Source organism: Balearica regulorum, chromosome 9, assembly GCF_011004875.1.
Source record: "Balearica regulorum gibbericeps isolate bBalReg1 chromosome 9, bBalReg1.pri, whole genome shotgun sequence".
NCBI classification, from domain to species: Eukaryota; Metazoa; Chordata; class Aves; order Gruiformes; family Gruidae; genus Balearica; species Balearica regulorum.
In genome coordinates, this window is record NC_046192.1 from 18,298,817 (window position 1) to 18,320,408 (window position 21,592).

The 21,592-nt window shown below is 64.3% G+C and overlaps 3 protein-coding genes across 3 annotated transcripts; all 3 read left to right on the forward strand.

The window, feature by feature from the left end:
- Positions 1-1,559: 1,559 nt before the first annotated feature.
- On the forward strand, positions 1,560-8,540 carry PRSS56 (serine protease 56). The gene is made up of 17 exons (XM_075761855.1): positions 1,560-1,734; positions 2,512-2,673; positions 3,277-3,474; positions 3,977-4,030; positions 4,373-4,562; positions 4,666-4,774; positions 4,856-5,015; positions 5,156-5,298; positions 5,446-5,605; positions 5,722-5,910; positions 6,019-6,180; positions 6,310-6,373; positions 6,634-6,796; positions 7,197-7,341; positions 7,462-7,548; positions 7,833-7,939; positions 8,068-8,540. The coding sequence occupies exons 1-17, from the start codon at positions 1,584-1,586 to the stop codon at positions 8,239-8,241; spliced, it is 2,418 nt and encodes an 805-aa protein (XP_075617970.1). The 5' UTR covers positions 1,560-1,583; the 3' UTR covers positions 8,242-8,540.
- A 702-nt stretch (positions 8,541-9,242) lies between these two features.
- Positions 9,243-13,289, forward strand: CHRND (cholinergic receptor nicotinic delta subunit). The gene is made up of 12 exons (XM_075761856.1): positions 9,243-9,366; positions 9,939-10,084; positions 10,279-10,323; positions 10,423-10,532; positions 10,648-10,803; positions 11,043-11,158; positions 11,396-11,596; positions 11,947-12,058; positions 12,181-12,295; positions 12,518-12,719; positions 12,825-12,943; positions 13,027-13,289. Exons 1-12 carry the CDS (start codon positions 9,315-9,317, stop codon positions 13,207-13,209), a joined length of 1,557 nt encoding a protein of 518 aa, XP_075617971.1. The 5' UTR covers positions 9,243-9,314; the 3' UTR covers positions 13,210-13,289.
- Positions 13,290-14,192: 903 nt separating this feature from the next.
- On the forward strand, positions 14,193-18,954 carry CHRNG (cholinergic receptor nicotinic gamma subunit). The gene is made up of 12 exons (XM_075761385.1): positions 14,193-14,365; positions 14,777-14,916; positions 15,026-15,070; positions 15,270-15,379; positions 15,473-15,628; positions 15,886-15,983; positions 16,785-16,988; positions 17,228-17,342; positions 17,599-17,713; positions 18,044-18,248; positions 18,351-18,484; positions 18,566-18,954. The coding sequence occupies exons 1-12, from the start codon at positions 14,320-14,322 to the stop codon at positions 18,731-18,733; spliced, it is 1,536 nt and encodes a 511-aa protein (XP_075617500.1). The 5' UTR covers positions 14,193-14,319; the 3' UTR covers positions 18,734-18,954.
- The last annotated feature ends 2,638 nt before the right edge of the window (positions 18,955-21,592 follow it).

The following is a 21,592-nucleotide window of genomic DNA, read 5'->3' on the forward strand; positions in this document are numbered from 1 at the left end:
GGGCGCGGTGGAGCCAGGGGCGAACCCCACGCTGGTCTTGAGTACCCCGCGTGGGCGCCGGCTGCGGTCAGCCGCACCGTTAACCCCCCACGCCGGGAGCCCGTGTTACGAGTGGGGGGGATCCGCGCGAGGATACCGGGGCGGAGCGCGGGGCCGCTCCTCGGGGAGCGATGGCGCTGCCCCCCCCCGTCCCCGCCGTCCCCCGTGGGGCGGAGGCGCAGCGTGTCCCCGCGGTGTCCCCGCGGCCGAGGTGGGAGCCTGGCGGGGCCGCGGCTTTCATCTGCGGCGGGCCTGTCGCCGTGCCAGCCGCGGGCAGCGCCGCGCCTTTGATGTGCCACTGAAGCGGCATTGTCCGTGCCCCGCTGGCACCATCAGGGCCGGGGGGACCGGGGGGGAGCGCGGCACGGCCGGGGCTGCGGGCACGGAGGCGTTCCTGCCCCTAATGGGGACGGGGGTGGCGGCACAGCATCCCCGGGCCCCTAAATGGCGATGGGGACACGGGCACCCCCTGCCCCTCCTAAGAACATGGGCACCGCTGACCCCTAACAGGGACAGAGATGGGGGCACAGGCACCCCCTGTGCCCCAAAGAGGTGATGGGGATGCGGCCGCACCCTGCCCCGCCAAAGGAGCTGAGGCCAGGCCCGTGGGCACAGGAGGGGGGCAATGGGGCAGGAGGGTGGTGTGGGCACCCCAAAAGTGTAAGGCCAATGACAAGCCAAACTGTAGACACTGGGGCACCCCCCCCAGCTGAGCGGGCGAGTGTGGCACCCCATCCCTACGGACAAAGCTGCCCCCATATTTGCTGCCTGCTCCTGCTGAAAAGCAAGAAAGGCAGCGGGTGCCCCGGCCCCACCTGCCTCCCCCCACCCCGGCATCCCCCCGGGCCACGTGTCCCCGTGTCCCCCTCCTGCATCCCAGGCGAGGAACGGCCTTAGTGAGGACACGGGGTGCTGAGGGGGGGTCCCCGGGGTCAGCCGGTGCTCAGCACGGGGGCGCAGTGCCCCTGCACAGGACGACCCGTTCAGCCAGGGCTGGGCTGGCACAGAGGGACGACACCCCACCCCCCCACCCCATGTGTCCCCCTTCGCCCCCCCCCCCCCCGCCCGCAATGTCCGCCCGGCCGCTCCCGGCCCGCTGCGAAGCCCCCGGCGCGTCTCCCACGCCCGGTTCGGGCCCCCCGCGCCCCACAGCCGCCGGTGCGTTCCCACCCGCCCGCTGTCCCCCCCCCCCGCGCCTCCCCTCCTTCCCGCCCGGGGCCCGCAGGAGGGAGGGTGGCGCGGCCAGGGCTTGGCGTGAAAATGATCAAGGGCCGCGGGCAGCGCCGGAGCGCAGCGCCCGACTGATGCTGCCCGCCTGGAGGCCCCGTCGAACAAAGGCGGCATTGAGGCCCCGGCTGCGCCCCCCCCGCGCCCCCCGCCCCGAGCTGGCATCTTGGCGCGACATTAATGAACTCGCCTGTTTGTGCTCCCCCGGCTCTTCTCTCCTCCCACCGCCCGGGGGGCACCGTATATATCCATCCCTCCTCGCCCGCCTCGGGCATTTCGGGGGCTCACCCCTCCTGCCCCCTTTTGCCGGCCCGGGGATGGAGCGAGGAGGGGAGAGGACGCGGGGTGATATCCTCGGGGTCTGCCTGGTCCCCCCCGTGCTGCTGCTGCTGCCGCTGCTGCTGCAGCTGGTGGGGGGAGCCCCCCTGGGCCAGGGGCTGTACCCCATGCCGGCCAGCGTCCTGCAAGGTCAGTAGGGCACAGGGATGGGGGGCACATTTGCTGGAGGGTTGGGTTGTGAAGGGGGTGGCTGTAGGAGCCCGGACTTCTGGGTTCAGTCTCGGGAAGTGGGGGAAGCGCAAGCAGGATGCCTCGGTCCCTGGCAAAGCCCCCCATGCCCACGCTGCCTGGAATGAGTGGCAAATGCTGCTCGTGGCACCTGGGGACACCAGGACTGCAGGGAGTGGTGGTTCACGTTCCGTGGCCACCAGCCCTCCCTCCTGCCTGGGTACCTGTGCCAGCCCCGGGGGACCCTCTGCCAGGGCACGGTTGGGGCGGAGGGGGGGGAGCTGTGAGTGGGTACAGGTACGGGCACACGTGGGGATGCACGTACAGGACACACGCAGGGACATGCAGGCACGGGCACGCAGACCCTGGCACACACAAGTGAGCACCCAGGGCATGGGCACAGGTGTGCACAGAGGTGCACGCACACAGACACACATGGGCACACCTGCCCAGGCCCACGATTATGCACGTGTATTCACAGGTTCTCCACATGCGGCAGGCACACAGAGGCCTGGGCAAAAAACCTCCCCGCACCATGTGCCCAGGTGGCAGCCCCCCCAGGGAGGTGACAGTGGTGTCTGTCACCCTAGGCAATGCCAATGGCTGACAAGTCATGCCCAGCCTGACTCCCACCATGGAGATAATGGGGCATGGGCACCGGGCGGGCGGGGGGCACTCCGTGGCTGCAGTGAGAGGCAGTGGTGGTGGCACATCTGAGCGCTGTGTGTGTGCTGGCAGCGTTGTCGAGCCGGGGGACGCTGGTGCTGGAGGCAGCGCTGAGGAGTGCACTGCTGGCACTGGAGCGGGCGCTGGCCGAGCAGCAGCGGCAGTGGGGTGCCTGCGGGCTCTGTGCCCCCTGCCTCTTCCCCCCCTGCGCCAACCTCACCCGCCACTGCCCATGTGAGTCACAGCACCCCCTAGCCCCCCCAGCCCCAGGAGACCCTACCCAAACAGAGCCCAGGGTCCCTATCCAAATACCACCCCATGCCCGGGAGACCCTACCCAAACATGGACCCATGCCTGGAGACCCTACCCAAATATTGGTTTGGATCCCTACCAAAGTGCCACCCCATCCCCTAGAAACCCTACCAAAATGACACCCCAAGACCCTACCCAAACAGCACCCCCTCCCCTATAGGCTTTACCCTATAGCCTTTACCACAACAGCACCCAGACTCCCGAAACATATCCCTAACTGCTAGAGACCCTCCCAAAACACTACCCAGAGACCCTACCCGAGCAGTTCCCCATTCTCTCTAGGTCCTACCCAAACATCACCTGGAGCCCTACACAAACCATTGCCCAATTCCTTGTGTCCTTCCCAGAGATCCCCCTCCAAAATACGTCCCAGCACCCAGGAGACCCTACCAAAATATGCCAACACTGCAGCTCTGTGATGCCCCCTTCCTGCCTACCCCAAAGCGGAGCCCAGTGTGGCCCAGGCGGAGGTGGGCAGGAGGCAGCGAGGACATGGGGATGCCCACAGCCCTGCTGTCCTTGCAGCGCCGGCTGTGCCCCCCACCGTGCCCCCCAGCTGCCAAGCCTTGATGGATGCCCAGGCGCTGCCCGAGCTGCCCCAGCGCAACTGGGCACTGAGCCAGGCCTGTGCCCCCTACCAGCACCTGTGCCCACCCGAGGGGGCCCAGCATGCTTGCACCCCACTTAGTGCCCGGCTCTGCCGCCACCGCCTCCAGGAGTGCCGTGAGTGGGCACCCACATTGCCCCTGGCTCCTCCCAGGGAAGGGAGACCCTACAATAACAAACGGGGCACTCTAGGGGATGCTTGGGGTTGCCTGGAGGGGATATGGGGCATTGGGGGTGACAAGGAGTGCTGGGGTGGGGAGATCGGGGAGGTGGGGGTACAGTAGGGTGGTGGGGGATATCTGGTGGGATGGGAAATTGGGGGGGATGGAGGGATCTGGGGTGATGAGTGGACGGGGGTGGGAGCGTTGAGGGGTGATGGAGAATCTGGGGTGGGAGAGGGGAGTGTGGGGGAATGGGGCAAGGGGGGCGAAGGAGAGATTGGGGACACTGAGTCACTGGGGGTGACAAGCACTCCTGGGGTGATACAAGGGTGCTTGTTTGGGATGGTGGGGGTCTGGGGGCCACTGAAAGGAACTGGGGGAATTGGGGACAGCAGGGACATGATGGTGACATCGGGGGGGAGGGTGTCCCCACATGCAATGACAGCCTGTCCCTGCAGGGATGGCAGCTGCAGCCCCGGGCCCTGATGCACCATCAGAGGTGGAGATGCCAGGTGAGCTGGGACGGCCCTGCGGTGCCCACGCCACCCACCCCCCCCACGCTGGCAGGTGCCCCCGGCCCCCCGGCTGCCTGCTGGGCTGAGGGGCAGAGGTTAGCGTCGGCAGCTGCCGGGCTGCGGGGTGCCCCCGGCCTGCCGCCCACTCGCCTCCGTGAGCACAATGAGGCTTGACAGCGCGCCTGGCGCAGCCTGACCCCCCCGGGGACCGCCCGCCACCCCCTCCACCCGCCACAGCCATCCCAGCACCGCCATGCCCGGCCACCCCATGCCCACCTGGGAGAGGGGGCGGCAGCAGGGCTGCGGGACCCCCCCTCTCACCCTGGCTTTGTCCCCCAGGTAGCTGCGGGCACCGCGGGGACTCCCAAGCCAACGTCACAGCCCCCCGAGGACGGATCATGGGTGGCAGCATGGCCCCGCGGGGAGCCTGGCCCTGGCTGGTGTCAGTGCGGCTCCACGGGGAGCTGATGTGCGGAGGGGTGCTGGTGGGACGCTCCTGGGTCCTCACTGCAGCCCACTGCTTTGCTGGGTACGGCAGGGGGAATGGCAACATAGGGGTGATGTCCCTGCAGAGAGGGGTGGGGGGTGACACCACTGTCGCCTCTGTAACTAGCTGCCCCCCACTCCACCAGGAACCGGAATGAGCTGGCATGGACGGTGGTTGTGGGCGACCACGAACTGGGCAAGCCGGATGCGGGTGAGCGGGCAGTGCCGGTTCGGCGCATCCTGCCTCATCCCAAGGTCAGTGGAGGTGGGCACCCCCCTGACCTTCCTGTGCGTGCCCCAGGGCCCGCCACTGACACCCCCCCTATTTCCTTCCAGTTTAACCCCAAGACGTTTCATGGGGACCTGGCACTGCTGGAGCTGGCGGTGCCGCTGGCCCTGTCGCCCACCATCAGCCCTGTGTGCCTTCCCAGCGGCCCTGCGGAACCCAGCCCCGGCACCGCCTGCTACATCGCAGGCTGGGGCTCCCTCTATGAAGGTAGGCACCGCCCCGACACCTGTGGGGTCTGTGGGGCATCCCCCTCAGTGCCCTCTCCGGTGCCCAGTGCCAGTGCGCTGAGCCAGGTCAGTGGGGTGTCTGGGCATGGGGGACCCCGTAATGGGTGCCTTGCCTGGCAGAGGGGCCGGCGGCTGATGTGGTGATGGAAGCACGGGTGCCCCTGCTCAGCCAGGAGACGTGCCGGGGTGCCCTGGGCAGGGACCTGCTCACCAACGCCATGTTCTGTGCCGGGTACTTGTCTGGGGGCATCGACTCCTGCCAGGTAATGCCTGGGGCTGGGGGCTGCCAGCCTCCCAACTCAAAATCCCTCATGGCACACAGTGCTGGGCGTGCGCCACAGCCCGGCACAGCCCGGCAGCGTGGTTGGGGTCCTGGCCCAGACCAATACATGGGCATCCCCCCCTCCCAGGGCGACTCGGGGGGCCCGCTGGCGTGCCAGGACCCCTCCTCGCACCGCTTCGTCCTCTACGGTATCACCTCGTGGGGCGACGGCTGTGGTGAGCAGGGCAAACCGGGCGTCTACACCCGCGTCACTGCCTTTGCGGACTGGCTCAGCCTCCAGATGGACCGTGAGTGCCACCGGCTGTGCCGGGGGGGGGGGGCACAGAGATGCCCAGGGTGCTGCGGGGATACGTCGCCCTGGGGAGGGATGCAGCACCTCATGGCAGCCCTGGTGCCCTCACAGCCGCCCCTGGCAGCCAGGAGCCAAGCTGCTTCGACCTGCTGGCACTGGCCCAGCTGCCCCCCGAGCAACAGCCGCCCGAGCGCACCCGCCTCTGCGGTTTCTACGCCAGGTCCTGCCGGGCCCCCCAGGGCCGGGCTGCCTGTGCCCACCTGGCCGAGGAGACCTGCCGTGCCAGGACGAGACGATGTGGTGAGCAAGGGGGGGTGTGCTGGGGCTTTGATGGGGGGAGGGACCCCATTTCTAGCGCTGTGGGGCCAGTGTGGTGCTAGGGCCATGGCTCTCCTGCTGCACCCACAGAGCTGCACTCCTACGCCCAGACCTTGGTGGATCTCCTGCGCAGGGCTGGGGACTTCATCCGAAACCAGTTCGACTTCTCCTTCCTCACCCGCACCCTCCCTCAGCTCCTGGGCAAGATCTATGGGCACCTCTTCCCCCACCGTGTCCGCAGGGATGCCACAGGTACCCTCCCGGGCTGGACCACCCCATGCCTGCTTGGGGTCCCATCGGTCCCCCTATGCTGGTGGCCAGGGCACCCATAGCCTGCCCTGGCACCCCCACCTTGTCTCTCCCTTCCCCTTGTCCCCGCAGGTCTGGCTGTGGCAGGGGGCCAGACCAGCCCCGCAGCAGAGGGACCCCGGACTCCCCCCACCAGGTAAGGCATGGTGGGCCACAGGGCATGGGGGGCTAAAGGGTTTGGGGCAAGATGCCCGTGGGCACTGACGTGGTTTTTTGGGGACAGCCTAAAGCATTGGGGTCCTGCTCTTCCTGCACACCTGGAGGGAGGTGGACATGCCCCCCGGGGTGCCCAGGGCCACCCAGGTCCCTCCAGAGGTGTGCAGCATGGGGAGTGGCAGTGCCCAGGGGATGGGTGCCACCGGGCGCCTGCCTGAGCTCTCCTCACTGTGCTTGCAGGTGGGGGGCCAGGCTGCTGCCCCCCTTCGCCGGGCTCTTCAGGGCTGTGGGGCCCCGGCTGCAGGATTGGGTGGAGGCACTGAGGGCCATGGCGGGGGGCAGTCCCCCAGCACCCAACCTGGATGGGGGGCAGCTCCCCGGAGAGATGTGGCTCTTCTTGCAGGTATTTGGGGACGGATGGGCTAGGGGGAGCCCCTGTCCCTCTGGTGACAGTGCCACCAGGGACCAAAGCTCAGCAGTCCCCTTGTGTCCCTTCCTGACATCCTTTGGTTCCATCGTCCCCTGTGTAACCATGAAGGTGGCATCTCCCACTCTGCTACCACAGAGGGGGCATCTCACCCTCCCCAGCTGAAACCAGTGCTCCCAGTCCAACCAGTGCAGTGCCAGCCTTGGGTCTGACCCCGCAACTTAGGATCTGGCCCAACACAGCCATAAAGACATCGCATGTCCCTAATGCCCCACTCGACAACAGCCCAGCCGTGCCCTGCGCTCTGCCACTGTGCACCTGGCCATGCCCACAGTGGGTGTCCCACTGCCCACCCTGGCCCCCTTCCCTTCATCAGGGTGAGGAGGTGGTGGAGGAGCTGGTGGGACAAGGACGAGCCTTCCTTGCCCAGCTGAGGGCAGAGCTGGACCTCGGCATCCCTCTTGAAGCCACAGAGCCACGACAGGCACCCGGAGAGTTGGTGGGGACCCCTGCACCGAGCCGTGAGTCCCAGGAGCTGGGGGGGCTGGGGCCAATGGGGCAGCAGGGTGTACATCCGCCGGCTGGCTCCATGCCCACCGGCTGCATCCCTGCCGGGGTTTTCACACCTGTCTTGGTGGCAGGGTCTGCGCCGAGGGAGAAACGTGAGCTGGTGCCCACAGAGCTGCCAGGGGTGGAGGAGGAGGAAGAGGAGGCAGGCGTGCGCAGAGGTAAGCGCCCTGCAGCCCCTGGCCACTGCGGGATGCCATGCGCCACCATGGGGATGGTGGCAAGCCCGGTCTCAGCTTTGCATCTCGATCCCTGGGCTAATCGTCCCACGTCAGTGGGACAGCCCTTGGCCATACTCCCCTCCACAGGGACCCTCTGCCCCTGCTGCCTCGGCATCCCCAGAGCATGGGTGCTCCTCCCTGGGGTGGGCAGCAGCATGGTGCCCCCGTGATTCATCCCTGATGTCCCTCCTCCATCTCTTTCCTGCCCGTCCCCGGGGTTGCAGCCTGCCCTGGCCTCAATGAGTCAGCGGTGCGGGTGGGTGCAGTGCGGGACCTGTACGCCTGGGTGCTGCGGGTGCCTGAGCCAGACCTGGCCATGACCTTCCAGGAGGTGAGTGCCCTGCCCAGCTACTCTGAGCCCACCACCCTGGCAGCCAGGCAGTGCCACCCCCCAGCCCATCACTGTCCCGCTGTGCCCCTGGCTCCCCTGGGACTCACCGTGTTGTCATCTCCCTGTAGATCCTGGTGGACTTGGGCTCCAAAAACACCAAGGGACTGTACCGGGCACAGGTGCGGGCCACGGTGGGTGGCCGCCCCATGGCCTTTGCTGGCCTCGTGGGGCTGGAGAGCGACTCGCTGGCCCGCAGCATGCCTGGCCTCATCGCTCTGGCGCTTGAGGCGCTGAAAACCTAATGGTACCCCTGGGGCACCATGGCAGTATGGGGACGGGGTGCTGGAGCAGGGGTGTCTCATGTCCTTCGAACACAACCCCCAACCCGGCTCAGGCTTTTCCACCCTTTTGTCCCCCATTGTGCCTCAGTTTCCCTCTTCCCACCAGCACTGCCTGACCTCCTGGGGGCAATGGGGCGCTGGGGGGCACCTGGAGCATCTCAGCGGATGGTCACAGCCCTCCTCTCCCCTGGTACCCCCACCTCAGTAAGCCCACCTCCACCCCATTTTCCCCAGAGGCACCTGGGCTGTTATTTATTTGTACAGAGAAAGGTTTATTTTTCAATAAAGGGCTCTATTTTCCGGTAGCTGGCGAGTGTGAAACAAGTGCTGTGCCACGCGGTGCCGGTGAGGTGCATGCCAGTGGGGGGACTTTCCCACTGCATCCCCCTTCCTGTCCCCCTGTACCCTGAAGTGTTGCCCCCAGCCTCAGTTCCTGCCCCGGCATCGGTGCTGTGCCCAGCCTGGCACAGATTCCCCAGCACCCCCCCACCAGGGCTCGGACACCCCTCCTGCCCACTGCAGCACCCATAGCACAGCACCGGCACCCACCCCTGGTGCCACCCCATTGGGGACCCACGTGAAACCTCATGCTCGTGCAAGGCCAGGCATGCCCTGGGCCAGTGGCAAATGCTGGGGTGTTGCCACCCCTGTGCTTGGGCATGGGTGGGTACCAACCCCTCCTGCTCTTGGGAGTCTGCCGCCCCTGAGCAGCATCCCTGGGGCTGCTGAGCAGTGGGGAAGGGACCGCTCCTCCCAGTGCCCAGCAATGCCTGTGCTGAGGTGCCCAGGTGCAGGGTGACGGGCTGACACCCGTGGGGCCAGTGAGACCAGCTGCGCCTGCCCATCTCCCCTTCTCCAGGCTCGGGGTGCCGGAAGAGAGGGGTGGGAGCGGGTATCCGGTGCCGGCACCCTTCCCCCGCGGCACCTGGCACCATCCGTCTCCCGCGACAGCCGACAGCCGGACATCCGTTCGGCCAAGCCAGGCGGGGAGGCGGCCAGGGCCTGGCACGGCACGAGGGCACCGCGGGCAACACATGGGGGACCTGCCGGGGTGGCTGGCCCTGCTCGGGGCGCTGGTGCTGTCGGGTGAGCGGGGACCTGGGGTCTGGGCATGGGGTTGCCCTGTTGCTGGGGGGTGATGGTGGAAGGGTCCAAGCTGGGCACAAGTGTCCCCCGGGCTGCATTTTGCATATTGCCTGGCAGTCCCATCACTGAGCATCCCCTGCGCTTCTGGCTGAGCCCCCTGGAGCCATGTCCCTGCAGGGTCCGTGTGTGTGGTCCCTGCATACACCGGGTCCATGTCCATGTGTCCGTGTGTCCATGTGTGCCTCTGTGTGTGCATCCGCCTATGTGCACAGTGCCACCGTCTCTGCACCTAAGTGTCTGTGTGTCCCTGTCTGTGCTGGGTCTGTGTGTCCCTCTGTGTCCTTGCCCACATCCTCGTCCCATGCCCATGTGTGCCCATGTGCCCCCACACGTCTGTCATTCCCACATGTCCCGGTTCCATGCCCCTGTGCAGCACGGACATGCAGTATCCTGGCATGCTCCTGTCCCCTCCATCGTTACACCACCCTGCCCTCAGCAAGCATCCCTGTGGGGTGGTACTGGGCCCAGTTACCCCCCAGTTCCACTTGGTTTGCCTGACCCCACACCCCCAGGTGGGCTCTGCGTGAACCAGGAGGAGCGGCTCATCCACCACCTCTTTGAGGAGAAGGGCTATAACAAGGAGGTGCGTCCCGTCGTCTCCACTGACGAGGTCGTGGATGTCTACCTGGCGCTCACCCTCTCCAACCTCATCTCACTGGTGAGCCCCAGAGGGCAGTGCCTGCCGTGGGGTGCCCCTCAGCCACGTGTCACCCCCAGGGCTGGCTGGGTGGGGGGGGACCCCTGAGGCCGCCACCCTAAACCCTGGCTGGTGAGGGTTGGGGGTCCTAGGATGGGGGGGCACAGCTGCTGGGCATGGCCCTGACATCTCACTACCCCACGCTGTCGTTGCAGAAAGAGGTGGACGAAACACTCACCACCAGTATATGGCTCGAGCACGTGAGTAGGGACAGGCGTCACAGCGTCAGCTGCACTCCAAGGCATGGGCAGTGGGGTGGCCCGGCATGGTGAGAGGGTGACTTGGGGATGCCCCTCCAGGGCTGGACCGATTACCGCCTACAATGGAACAAGTCTGAGTTTGGGGACATCGAGGTACTCCGCCTGCCGCCAGACATGCTGTGGCTGCCTGAGATAGTCCTGGAGAACAAGTGAGCCGTGCCTCAGTTTCCCCTCCCGAACCTCCCAAGCTGTGCCCGGTGCATGCCCAGGGCTCCCCCTGCCCCTCACCAGCCCCACCATCACCTTGGCTCTCTCCCAGCGCAGCAATGACGGGCTCTTTGAGATCGCCTACTACTGCAACGTCCTCATCGACAACACGGGCTACGTCTACTGGCTGCCACCCGCCATCTTCCGCAGCGCCTGTCCCATCAACGTTGACTTCTTCCCCTTCGACTGGCAGAACTGCACCCTCAAATTCAGGTGCCAGGGGGCTTGCTGGGGCAGGGCAGGGGTGGGCACCCCACCCCCCTCACAGTGCCCGCTGCTGCCAACATCTTCCCTTGCTGATGAGGCACAGCAAGGTGGGGCTTGCAGGTGACTTGGTGGCCCAAGTCCATCACGCTGGAGGTGAGGGTGGGTGGGTGGGTGGTGGGTACCAAGCAGCAGGCACAGCCCCTCACCGCCCTGACCCCCCCCCCACAACCCTGGCTGTGGGCCAGCTCTCTGGCATACAGCGCCCTGGAGATCAGCATGCACTTGAAGACGGACAGCGACCCGAAAACGGGCAAGAATTACCCAGTGGAGTGGATCATCATCGACCCTGAAGGCTTCACAGGTAATGCTTCTGCTCTCTGCCATGTCCTGTGGCAGTGGGACACCCTGTACGGGGCTCAGGGGCACCCTGGTACAGAGACACCTGAGTACCCGGGGCTTTGGCACCCTGGCACCCATCCCACCAGTCTTGGAGCTACCCAGACCAAGGGAGACAGGGAGACCAGGTGCTGGTGGGGCTGGTGAGAATGGGTATGGCGGGGGCCCCCCATGCCATGGTCTGTCCCATGTATCCTGGCAGAGAATGGGGAATGGGAAATCATCCACCGCCCAGCCCGCAAGAACATCCACCCTGACAACCCCCCTGAGAGCAGCGAACACCAGGACATCACCTTCTACCTCATCATCAAGCGCAAGCCACTCTTCTATGTCATCAACATCGTCACACCCTGCATCCTCATCGCCTTCATGGCTATCCTCGTCTTCTACCTGCCCGCTGACAGTGAGTGAGCTCTGCGGCACCTACACCAGGCACAGGGAGTCACCCCATGGGGCACCTCCATGTCCTACACCTGCACCAGGTCCTGGGACATGGGGACACCCCAGTGCCCAGCACAGGGACGTCCTGGTACTGGGACATCCCCATGAAGGACACCATCATCCCAGCCAGGCACCCTGGCGGTACAACACTTGGGCACAGGATGCCCCACATGTGGCGCATTATTAGCCCCCATAACAGAAAACCCTACATGGGGCACTGTACGGTAGGACACTGGAAGGGCAGTCCTGGCACTGGGGGCACTGGGAGGAGGACCCAGGGCAGGATTTGCCCTGAGTTCACCTGCTCTCCAGGTGGTGAGAAGATGACCCTGGTGATCTCAGTGCTCCTGGCCCAGTCTGTCTTTCTCCTGCTCATCTCCCAGCGCCTGCCTGCCACCTCCCACGCCATCCCCCTCATTGGCAAGTGAGTCCTGGGCACCACTGGGCACAGGAGGGACATCGTGGGGTCCCTGGTGTGCCAGAGGGCAGTTCTGCCTGTGCCCAGCCCCTGTGTCAATGTCAGCTTCAGGTCCGTGCCCCCCACAGGTACCTGCTTTTCATCATGCTGCTGGTGACAGCTGTGGTGGTAATCTGCGTCGTGGTCCTCAATTTCCATTTCCGCACCCCCAGCACTCACATCATGTCCGACTGGGTCAAAGAGGTGAGCAGGGTGCTGGGCTGGGGTGGGTGACCTGGTGGGTGCAGGGGTGGCACCATGCCCCATGGAGGGCATGGGACAGCACAGCCCCAGCATTGCGTTGGGGTGTCCCATCTGTGCCGCTCCAAGAGGTTGCATGCCTGGGTTGGGGGCAGAAGGTGGGGACAAGGTGTTGTTGCACCAGGGAGGTGGCCGAGGGACGTGACACCACCTCCCATGCCCCAGGTCTTCCTGGAGAGTTTGCCTCGCCTGCTGGGCATGTCACAGCCAACCGAGAGCCCGGCAGGTGCCCCCTGCATCCGGCGCTGCAGCTCGGCCGGCTACATCGCCAAGGCGGAGGAGTACTTCAGTGTCAAGTCCCGCAGCGAGCTCATGTTCGAGAAGCAGTCGGAGCGGCACGGGCTGGCCAGCCGCGTCACCCCTGCCCGTGAGCCTTGGATCCTCTGTGGGGATACGGGGAAGGATGGCGGAGCGAGGGTCTCTGGGAATGGCAGCCCTTCGGAGCCCGTCTCACCGTCACCCTCGCCCGCAGGTTTGACGCCGCTGGGTGCAGACGCGAGTGAGGAGCAGCTCTACGAGCACATAAAACCTGTCGTTGACAGCGCCAACTTCATTGTCCAGCACATGCGGGAGAAAAACAGCTACAACGAGGTGGGAACCATAGGCATGGCGGGGGGGGCAGAGGGGGCTTCCTGTGCCCACTTGTGCCCCTCACTGCCCAGCTCCCTCCCTAGGAGAAGGACAACTGGAACCGTGTGGCCCGGACCCTGGACCGCCTCTGCCTCTTCCTCATCACCCCCACGCTGGTGGTGGGCACCCTCTGGATCTTCCTCATGGGCATCTACAACCACCCTCCGCCACTGCCCTTCGCCGGAGACCCCTACGACTACCGGGAGGAGAACAAGCGCTTCATCTAGGGGGGTGGGGGGTCCCATGTGCCAGCCTCCCGCTCACCTGCCTTGGCTTGAGAAAATAAAGCTGGGTACTTCTCACTGCAGGGCGCTGAGCTGGTGGCTGCTCTTGGAGTGTCCGTCCCCCCCCAGGCACGGTGCCCAACCTGAGCACTGTGTGTGTGCCAGCGAGGGTGATGCCTACTCAGGGAATGGGTGCTGTTAGGTGTTCTGAGCATGGTGGTCCTCAGCTATGGCTGGAGGGGGTGTTTCCAGAGGGGGTACAGCGGTACCAGCCCTGCTACCCCCCGTTGGGCTGGACACTCAGGACAGGATGGGCTGGGAAGGGAATGAACCCCCCAGCATGGCACCATCCCCCGTGGACCCACAGCAGTGGGCAGAGATGCCATCAGTGCCCACACCATTCCTGTCTCCATGACCCCCCAGCAAGACCCACGAGTGTCCCCCCCAGCGCACCCCATCCTGCAGCACCCAGCTGGGGGCCAAGAGGGGCGTCTCCTTCCCCAGCTCAGCAGCGGGACGCCAGGGCTCCGGTTTCAGGGGGCACAGCTGACGTCCCCCCACCAGCAGCGGCCCAGGCCAGCTGTCACATCCTCTCCACTAAGCCAGGAATCTCCCTCCCCCCCCCGACCTCGCTACACAGAGCCTGGCAGGATTTGGACCCCCAAGGTGGGCATCACTCCCCAGGCTGATGCGGTGGGACTTGCCTGCCCCTTCCCCACCCTACAGCCCGGGGGCAGCCACCACCATGGTGGGGACAGGGCACTGCTGGGGGTGCTTGCGGGGGGGGGGCACCCCTTTTCCACAACCCATGGGCGCCTGGGTTTCCACTGCAGGGACATGCATCCCTCTGTGGGGGACATGGGGAAACTGAGGCACAGGGCTTATTTTGCCCCCAGACCCCATTTCAAACCCGCCTTGAGGAGCTTCCCAGCAAACCGGCATCACACCACTGCTGGGGGGGGGCATGGGCGATCACCCGACCCTCCCCGGCCCCCGTGGCTGTTGGGAACAGCTGACAGTGACAGGGGACAGCTGTCCTGTCCCACCGGGCGCCAGGCCCAGAACATCGCTGTGCAGGCGGCTGAGCGGAGCCCCAGCCCCTGTGCCACTGCCATGCGCTGCCACGGCCTCCTCCTCCTCACCCTCTGCGCCCTGGCAGGTAAGGGGTGCCTGCTGTGGGGGAGGGTGGGGGCCTGGGTGTCACCCCCTGCCATTGCCCTTGGGGGTTTGTCACCCATGGGTGTACAGCGCTGTGAACCTTCCCACCAGCGTGTCCCCATGCTGGCAGCCCGCTGTCCCCATGTCCTGCCCTGGAGGGGTCCCTGGGGTGAGTGGGGTGGGGGATGGGGGGGGGCATGGTGCAAACCCCCGTGCTCGCACTCTGGGACACTGATGCACACCGTCAGGCACGCTCAGCCACGCGTGCACACCCACAGTAACACACACGGGCATCCCCTCCCCACACACACCCCGCACACCCCCATCTCCGGCCACACCAGCAGCTCCCAGGGGCAGCAGTGGCCCCCCCATCCCCACCCCGGGGTGCCCCTATGGCACGTGCCCTCCCCAGGCGTGGGCTGCAGGAACCAGGAGGAGAAGCTGCTCCAGGACCTGATGACCAACTACAACCGGCACCTGCGCCCGGCCCTGCGTGGGGACCAGATCATCGACGTCACCCTCAAGCTCACCCTCACCAACCTCATCTCCTTGGTGAGAGACACTCCCCCCGGCCCCCATAGCGGGACAGGATTTGGGGCAGTGGGCAGCAATGGGGCAGAGGCGGGCAGGGTGCTGAAGCTATCTCCCCTTTTTCTTCCAGAATGAGCGGGAGGAGACCCTCACCACCAATGTCTGGATCGAGATGGTGAGACACCCCCCCTCCGGGCGGGACCCCCTCAGGCTACGTTTGCATCTCAGGGTGGCACCCCATGGCAGACTGGCACCAAAGCCTGCACCCCCTTTTGTGGGTGTCCCTAGTTGTGCCCATTTTGGGAGCAGCATGGGACAGGCAGCTCCACCTCAGGGAGCACTGTGACACCCCCCCTTTGCTCCCTTCCTCCCAGCAATGGTCCGATTATCGCCTGCGGTGGGACCCTGAGAATTATGACAACATCCAGTTGCTGCGGGTGCCCTCCACCATGGTCTGGCTGCCCGACATTGTCCTGGAGAACAAGTACGTGGTGGGGCAATGGGGACATATCCCCACACAGGGTGTGGCAGCTGCCCCTCGGGCACAGTTTGGGGCTGAACTCACCCTTTCCCCCAGCATCGACGGGACGTTTGAAATCACCCTGTACACCAACGTGCTGGTGTCCCCTGATGGCAGCATCTACTGGCTGCCCCCCGCCATCTACCGCAGCGCCTGCGCCATCCACGTCACCTATTTCCCCTTCGACTGGCAGAACTGCACCATGGTCTTCCAGTGAGCACCAGCTAGGCATGCGCGGGCACCAGGGCCATCCGGCAAGTCCTGCTGGGACACAAGGAATTGGCATGCGACGTCCACCTTTGCCCTGGGGCAATAAGCCCCAGGGCAGACAAGTGCCACCTACCTGTCCCCTGGCACCCCATCGGTGACAAGAGGCACCTTGGCCAAGCCAAACACCCCAAAGCAGGGTTAGAGCTGGCCGGCGTGACCGGGTGCATGCCAGCCTGTGCCACCCCCCCATCCCTTCCCAGGTCGCAAACCTACAGCGCCAATGAAATCAACCTGCTGCTGACAGTGGAGGAAGGCCAGACCGTGGAGTGGATCTCCATCGATCCCGAGGCTTTCACAGGTAACACCGCGGCCACCCCTGTGGCACAAGAACATCCCACCATGGGGGGCACCCAACAAGCCTGGTGCTATGCAGGTGGCTGCCAAAAGTAGGGCTGGGGAGGGGCTATTAGCAGCTCCCACCATTACATGGACACTTAAGCTATTAGTTGAAGCGGGAGTGTGGGAGAGATTTGTTTTTCTAACCCCCCTGACTCGGGGCTCTCACTGCCTGGCAGCCGCTCCCGGAGAACACCGCTCCTGGGAGCTTGATTGATGCTGGGAACATAGCTGTCACAGCCAAACGATGACGTTTTCCATCACATTTTAATTGCATATTGAAGGAACAAAATGCTTTTCGGGCAGCGAGATTTATTTTTTCATTACCGGCCCGAGCTGCGATCTTGATTGGGAAAAATCTATCGCTCCCGCAGACGGCGGGGGAAAACAGCATGCCATCACCGAGCGTCATGCTCGGCTTCCCCCTGCAGTGCCCCAGGGATGGAGAGATGGGGGGACCCCCGCCCCACACATAACTCACTGTGGGAGCCCCTGAGGGTCTCGAGGTGCCCCATAGGTGCCCAGCTGCTCCCTCCAGCACCTTTTTGGGGTATTTTGCCCAGGCACCCTGGCACGCTTTGTGGTGCTCATCTCCCTCCCCAGCGGCCCTAGCACCTTTCCCCATGCTGTGCCCATCCTGGGTGCCCCGTGGGGCCCACACTGAGCACCAGCCTTCCCCTTCCTCCCACCCCGGGACAGGGGGCTGGCAGCCCTGATGCCCCCGGCGGGGCAGTGGGACTCACGTGGCACCTCTGCGTGGCAGAGAACGGTGAATGGGCCATCAAGCACCGCCCTGCTCGGAAGATCATCAATTCGGAGCACTTCACCCCAGATGACACCCAGTACCAGCAGGTTGTCTTCTACCTCATCATCCAGCGCAAGCCGCTCTTCTACATCATCAACATCATCGTGCCCTGTGTCCTCATCTCTGCCATGGCTGTGCTTGTCTACTTTCTGCCCGCCAAAGGTATGTGCCAACGACAGGCAAGGAAAGGCTCATTGTTCCCTCTGTGTTTGGGGACCATCTGTGCCATCTCTCACCCACTTCTGTGATATTCGAGGGGATGAATTTCCACATACCCCAAGGCTAAAGCCTCCCAGCAGAATTTGGCCAGTTCAGCTTTGGTGTGGGTGTCCTTTGCCAAAGGAGCATGATGCCCACACCACTGCCCCGTGCTAACCTCTGCCTTCCCCACTCCTGGGCAGCGGGTGGGCAGAAATGCACCGTTTCCATCAACGTCCTCCTGGCCCAGACCGTCTTCCTCTTCCTCATTGCCCAGAAGGTGCCCGAGACCTCCCAGGCTGTGCCTCTCATCGGGAAGTGAGTGATGCATGGGGAAGGGGTGTCACACTGTGCCAGCGGGCTTTCTGGGTGCTGTGCAGCAGCCAGTGCCCAAGGACAGGACCCTGGCACAGAAATAATGCCCCACCCAGGCCGGACTGGCACAGGGCTACCACATGCCTGTGTCCCACTGCTGGTCCCCAGTTTCCAGCCCAGGAGGGCACCAAGAGGGACCTTACATGCTCATAGCTTGTGACTTAGCAGCCCCATACGAGGCCCCATGGCCACTCCCCAGGTACTTGACCTTCCTTATGGTGGTGACGGTGGTGATCGTGGTGAACGCTGTCATCGTCCTCAACGTCTCGCTCAGAACACCCAACACTCACTCCATGTCCCAGAGAGTGCGCCAGGTACCTGCTGTCTCCCCCCTACCCCTTATACATGGGGAATGGGGTGGGTATTTTGGGGACCAAGGCTGTGCCCCTTGCAGAATGGGGTGGTGGGCATGCCTTAATCTGAGTGCAAGTCCTGGCACAAAGAGGGACCCCCCCAGATGTCCCCAGGGGACCACAATGTGCCACCAACCCCCTCCAAGCCACTACTGAGGACTGGGGAACAGCGGGTGCACAAGGGTGCCCCATGGGGATGCTCCACATGGTGCAAGGGGACCCGATCGCACCCATCGGGTGCTCTAGGCAGTGAGTGGTGGGTCAGGTCCCCACAGGTGACACTGTGCCCAGGTGTGCCTGCACCTCCTGCCCCGCTACCTTGGCATGCACATGCCGGAGGAGGTGCCAGGGCCGCCACAAGCTGCCCGGAGACGCAGCTCCCTGGGGCTCATGGTGAAAGCTGATGAGTACATGCTCTGGAAAGCCCGGACCGAGCTGCTATTTGAGAAGCAGAAGGAGAGGGATGGGCTGATGAAAACTGTGCTGGAGAAGATCGGTGAGTGCCCCTGGGGGGCTGGCACCTCCCTGTGAGGCTGGGTGATGTGCCAGGCAGTCGGGCATTCACTGGTGCCTGCTGTGCCGGCTCCACTGTCTGTAGGACGTGGTCTGGAGAGCGGTAGTACCCAGGACTTCTGCCAGAGACTGGAGGAGGCAGGCCCCGAGATCCGTGCCTGCGTGGACGCCTGCAACCACATTGCCAACGCCACACGGGAGCAGAATGATTTCAGCAGCGTGAGTCAGGGCTGGGGTGAGAGGAACCCACGTGGGGGGCAGTGGGGGCAGCCCTCACCCACCTCCCCGTGCTGCCAGCAGGAGAGCGAAGAATGGATCCTGGTGGGACGGGTGATAGATCGTGTCTGCTTCTTCATCATGGCCTCCCTCTTTGTGTTTGGCACCATCGGCATCTTCCTCATGGCTCACTTCAACCAGGCGCCCGCCCTGCCCTTCCCTGGGGATCCCAAGCAGTACCTGCCACAGTGATGCCCAGAGGTGACCTCCAGCCCTCCTGCTGCCAGGACCACTGGTGCCAGGGGCTGGGCACCCCCAGATCAGCCTGCCCAGCTGAGATCCCTGTGGGCACAGCAGCTCCTGGTGCCAAACAGCGCTGGAGGAGGACTGGGGGTGATGGGGCTCTGCCACTCCCCAGCAGTAGTGGTGATGGGGAAGGGGGGGAGCATGGGGTGGCTGTGCTTGTGCTGAATGTGGAAATAAAGCCCGTGGCAGTCTCATGAGCCTCCGTGGCATCATTGCTGCATGCCTGCTCATGGGGTTAGCCCTCTTGGATGGCTGGATGTGCTGCCCGTGCAGGCTGACCACAGACCTCTAAGCCACAGTCCTGTCCCAGCACCCCACAAGGGTGCTGAGAGACAAGGGGGAACTGGAGCTGAGTCGGGCATCTGATGGGCCGTGCACCAACGCTGGCAGCAACAGCCATGTTACCCCACTGCAAATTCACAGCTTCAAGCCCAGGGCAAATGAGGCAAAATCCCTCGCCGTGGCAATGGTGGCAACAGGGCAGGAATCACAGATACAGGCCCCCATCCCGGGGCAGCAGTGGAGCCACAGATGGGATAAACCCCCTCAGGGATGGGTGCCTCTTGACACCCACCCTGCTACAAGCACCATTACGTGACTCCCTCCTCCCCTGGCCCTCCCTGCCCCACCAGATCATCTCTGTCAAGCACAGCCCCTTCCCCCCATCCCAGTAACACCGCGTCCCCCCGTGCCCCTCACTGACCTTTGGGGCCCCCACGGCTTTGTCTCTGCTGGCAGGGGAGATGCGGGAGGTCAGCTTGGGAATGGCAGCGGGCAGCGTCTGCTCCTCTGTGGTCCAGCTCACGCCACCTGCGCCCGGCTCCAGGACGTGCTGTGTCTCCATCAGCCTCACTGCCCCAGCGCCGGCTGCTTCTGCTGCTGCTGGGAGAAAACTAGCTGGTTACTGCCCGCAACTGGCTCCTGGCACTGCCTGCCAGAGGTGAGGGCACTGCTGGCACGGATGGAGGAGGGAGGCAAACACCCAGCAGCTGAGACATCACCTCTTGGATGCCTGCAGCCTGGTCATGGCTCGGAGCCACCCTCTGGCTGTGCCAGTCTGCCCATGCAGAGGTGGCTTTTCCTGCCCCGTCCCCAGGAGGTGCGTGATGCCCACGGCACTTAGACCTGGTTGATCCAGTGCTCCAGGCTGGCACCCTGAAGCAGGCAGGGATGGTGCCCAACACAGTCGGGGGTGCCCAGAGGAGCTCACCAAGCACCCAGCACCCTGGCTGGGTCCTGCCTCCTGTCTGAGTCAATCCCCATGGCTGCAGCCCTGTGGCCATGATGCGGGTAGGGTGACCAGGTCCTGGGGCACCATACTCCTCCTGGCCACAGCCTTCCTGCCGGTGATGGCACTGCACAGCACTCCTATCCCCCACAGCCACCTCATGGTGATGTCCTCTCTGCCCTAGCCAAGTGTCCCCAGCCCTATGAGAGCCAAGATCTGCCCAAGCTGCCCAAACCATAGCACCAGGCATGTCACCAGGCCCTGGGCTCTCCCTCCCGGAGAAAGTGCAGAATTAATGAGCCCTGGTCTGTCTTTGCCTGGTCATTTCCCATTGACTGCTGGGTCCCCATTGCCTTGCTCCGTCTCCAGGGCATAGGGGGATCTGAACAGGGCCAGGGACTGTCATCCACTTCTCCCTGCTCCGCAGAGCTGCTGCTTCTTCCAGGTGAGTGCAGTCCCAGGCACACCCATACGGCACAAGAAAGGGATGAGCTCTTCCAGCCTGCCGAAGCATGGGAGCATGCGACTGAGACCATGTTCTCCACCACCCCCAAGCAGTGGTTTTACCTGCCCTCTGGAGATCCCTGGGGTTTATCACCACACCAGAGACAAGGACAAAACCAAAAGCAGTAGCCATGATGCCTCAGGCAGCAGATATGTCTTGCAAGAACCAGTGGGAGAACACCCTGCAGGTCACCCTGATGGAGCTGGCAGGGTGGTGGGGGGAGTGCAGTGGGAGAGGAAAAGCCCCCCCAGCCCAGCATCAGCCCTGCGTGCCCATGCCCCATCGAGAAGTGCTAAGGGGCAACAACTGCCTCCAAGCATCCAAACGCTCCCCTCCAAAACAGGGACTCCTTTCTATCTGTGGGTCAGGAAGCAGATTTCCTCCTTAGCTCCAGCTTGGAAACATCCAGTGGACCCCCACCACCGCTCCCTGAGCCCCCCAGCAAAGCCCAGCCCAGCCATCAGCCCCCACTTGACCAGTTGTAGCCAGAGACACCCAGGGCCCAGTAGCTCGCCACGGCCCAGCATCCCCTGGGGAAAGAAAATCCCTGGGGCTGGACTCCAGGGCTCAAAGTCCTGCTGGCTTCCCCAAAAGTTGCTACACAGGATCTGAACAAGTTTAAGGATGGGCAAAGCCTGAAGGATGAGGAGAGCAGGGAAGGTCATGACTCACTGCAGATTTGGGGCTCCCACAGGTCCAGGCTTGCTTCCTGTATAAAGAGGATCTGAAACCTTTTTCTAGAGCGTGACAGAGGCTCCCTCCCCTACCAAAGAACCTCCCAGTCTTTTCACCACTCTTACTAGCAAGACACAGTTAGACCACACCCCAAAAGCCCTGCTCAAAACCCAGTCTGGCTTCATCCCTCTCCAAGTCAAAGGAGGCACCAAACCTGGTGCTTGGCACTGACCTTTCTCCTGATCTCAGGAAAAGTTGTAGCCTTAAAGAGGACAAACTCTACACCCCAGCCAGCTTGCTCCCTTCAAGGCTGAGCAAGAGGAACCAGTGCTGAGTTCCTCCAAATCTCAACCACAGTAGCAATGGGAGGAGAGGAACAGCCCCCCAGGGAAGGGCT

Bases quoted from the DNA above. Each gene is read 5' to 3' on its own strand.
- PRSS56 (XM_075761855.1), top strand. From the start codon at position 1,584: ATGGAGCGAGGAGGGGAGAGGACGCGGGGTGATATCCTCGGGGTCTGC. The intron at 1,735-2,511 runs GTCAGTAGGGCA...GTGTGCTGGCAG, and splicing joins GCCGGCCAGCGTCCTGCAAG to CGTTGTCGAGCCGGGGGACG. The intron at 3,475-3,976 runs GTGAGTGGGCAC...CTGTCCCTGCAG, and splicing joins CCACCGCCTCCAGGAGTGCC to GGATGGCAGCTGCAGCCCCG.
- CHRND (XM_075761856.1), top strand. From the start codon at position 9,315: ATGGGGGACCTGCCGGGGTGGCTGGCCCTGCTCGGGGCGCTGGTGCTG. The intron at 10,085-10,278 runs GTGAGCCCCAGA...CTGTCGTTGCAG, and splicing joins TCTCCAACCTCATCTCACTG to AAAGAGGTGGACGAAACACT. The intron at 10,324-10,422 runs GTGAGTAGGGAC...ATGCCCCTCCAG, and splicing joins CCAGTATATGGCTCGAGCAC to GGCTGGACCGATTACCGCCT.
- CHRNG (XM_075761385.1), top strand. From the start codon at position 14,320: ATGCGCTGCCACGGCCTCCTCCTCCTCACCCTCTGCGCCCTGGCAG. The intron at 16,989-17,227 runs GTATGTGCCAAC...ACTCCTGGGCAG, and splicing joins CTACTTTCTGCCCGCCAAAG to CGGGTGGGCAGAAATGCACC. The intron at 18,249-18,350 runs GTGAGTGCCCCT...CACTGTCTGTAG, and splicing joins AACTGTGCTGGAGAAGATCG to GACGTGGTCTGGAGAGCGGT.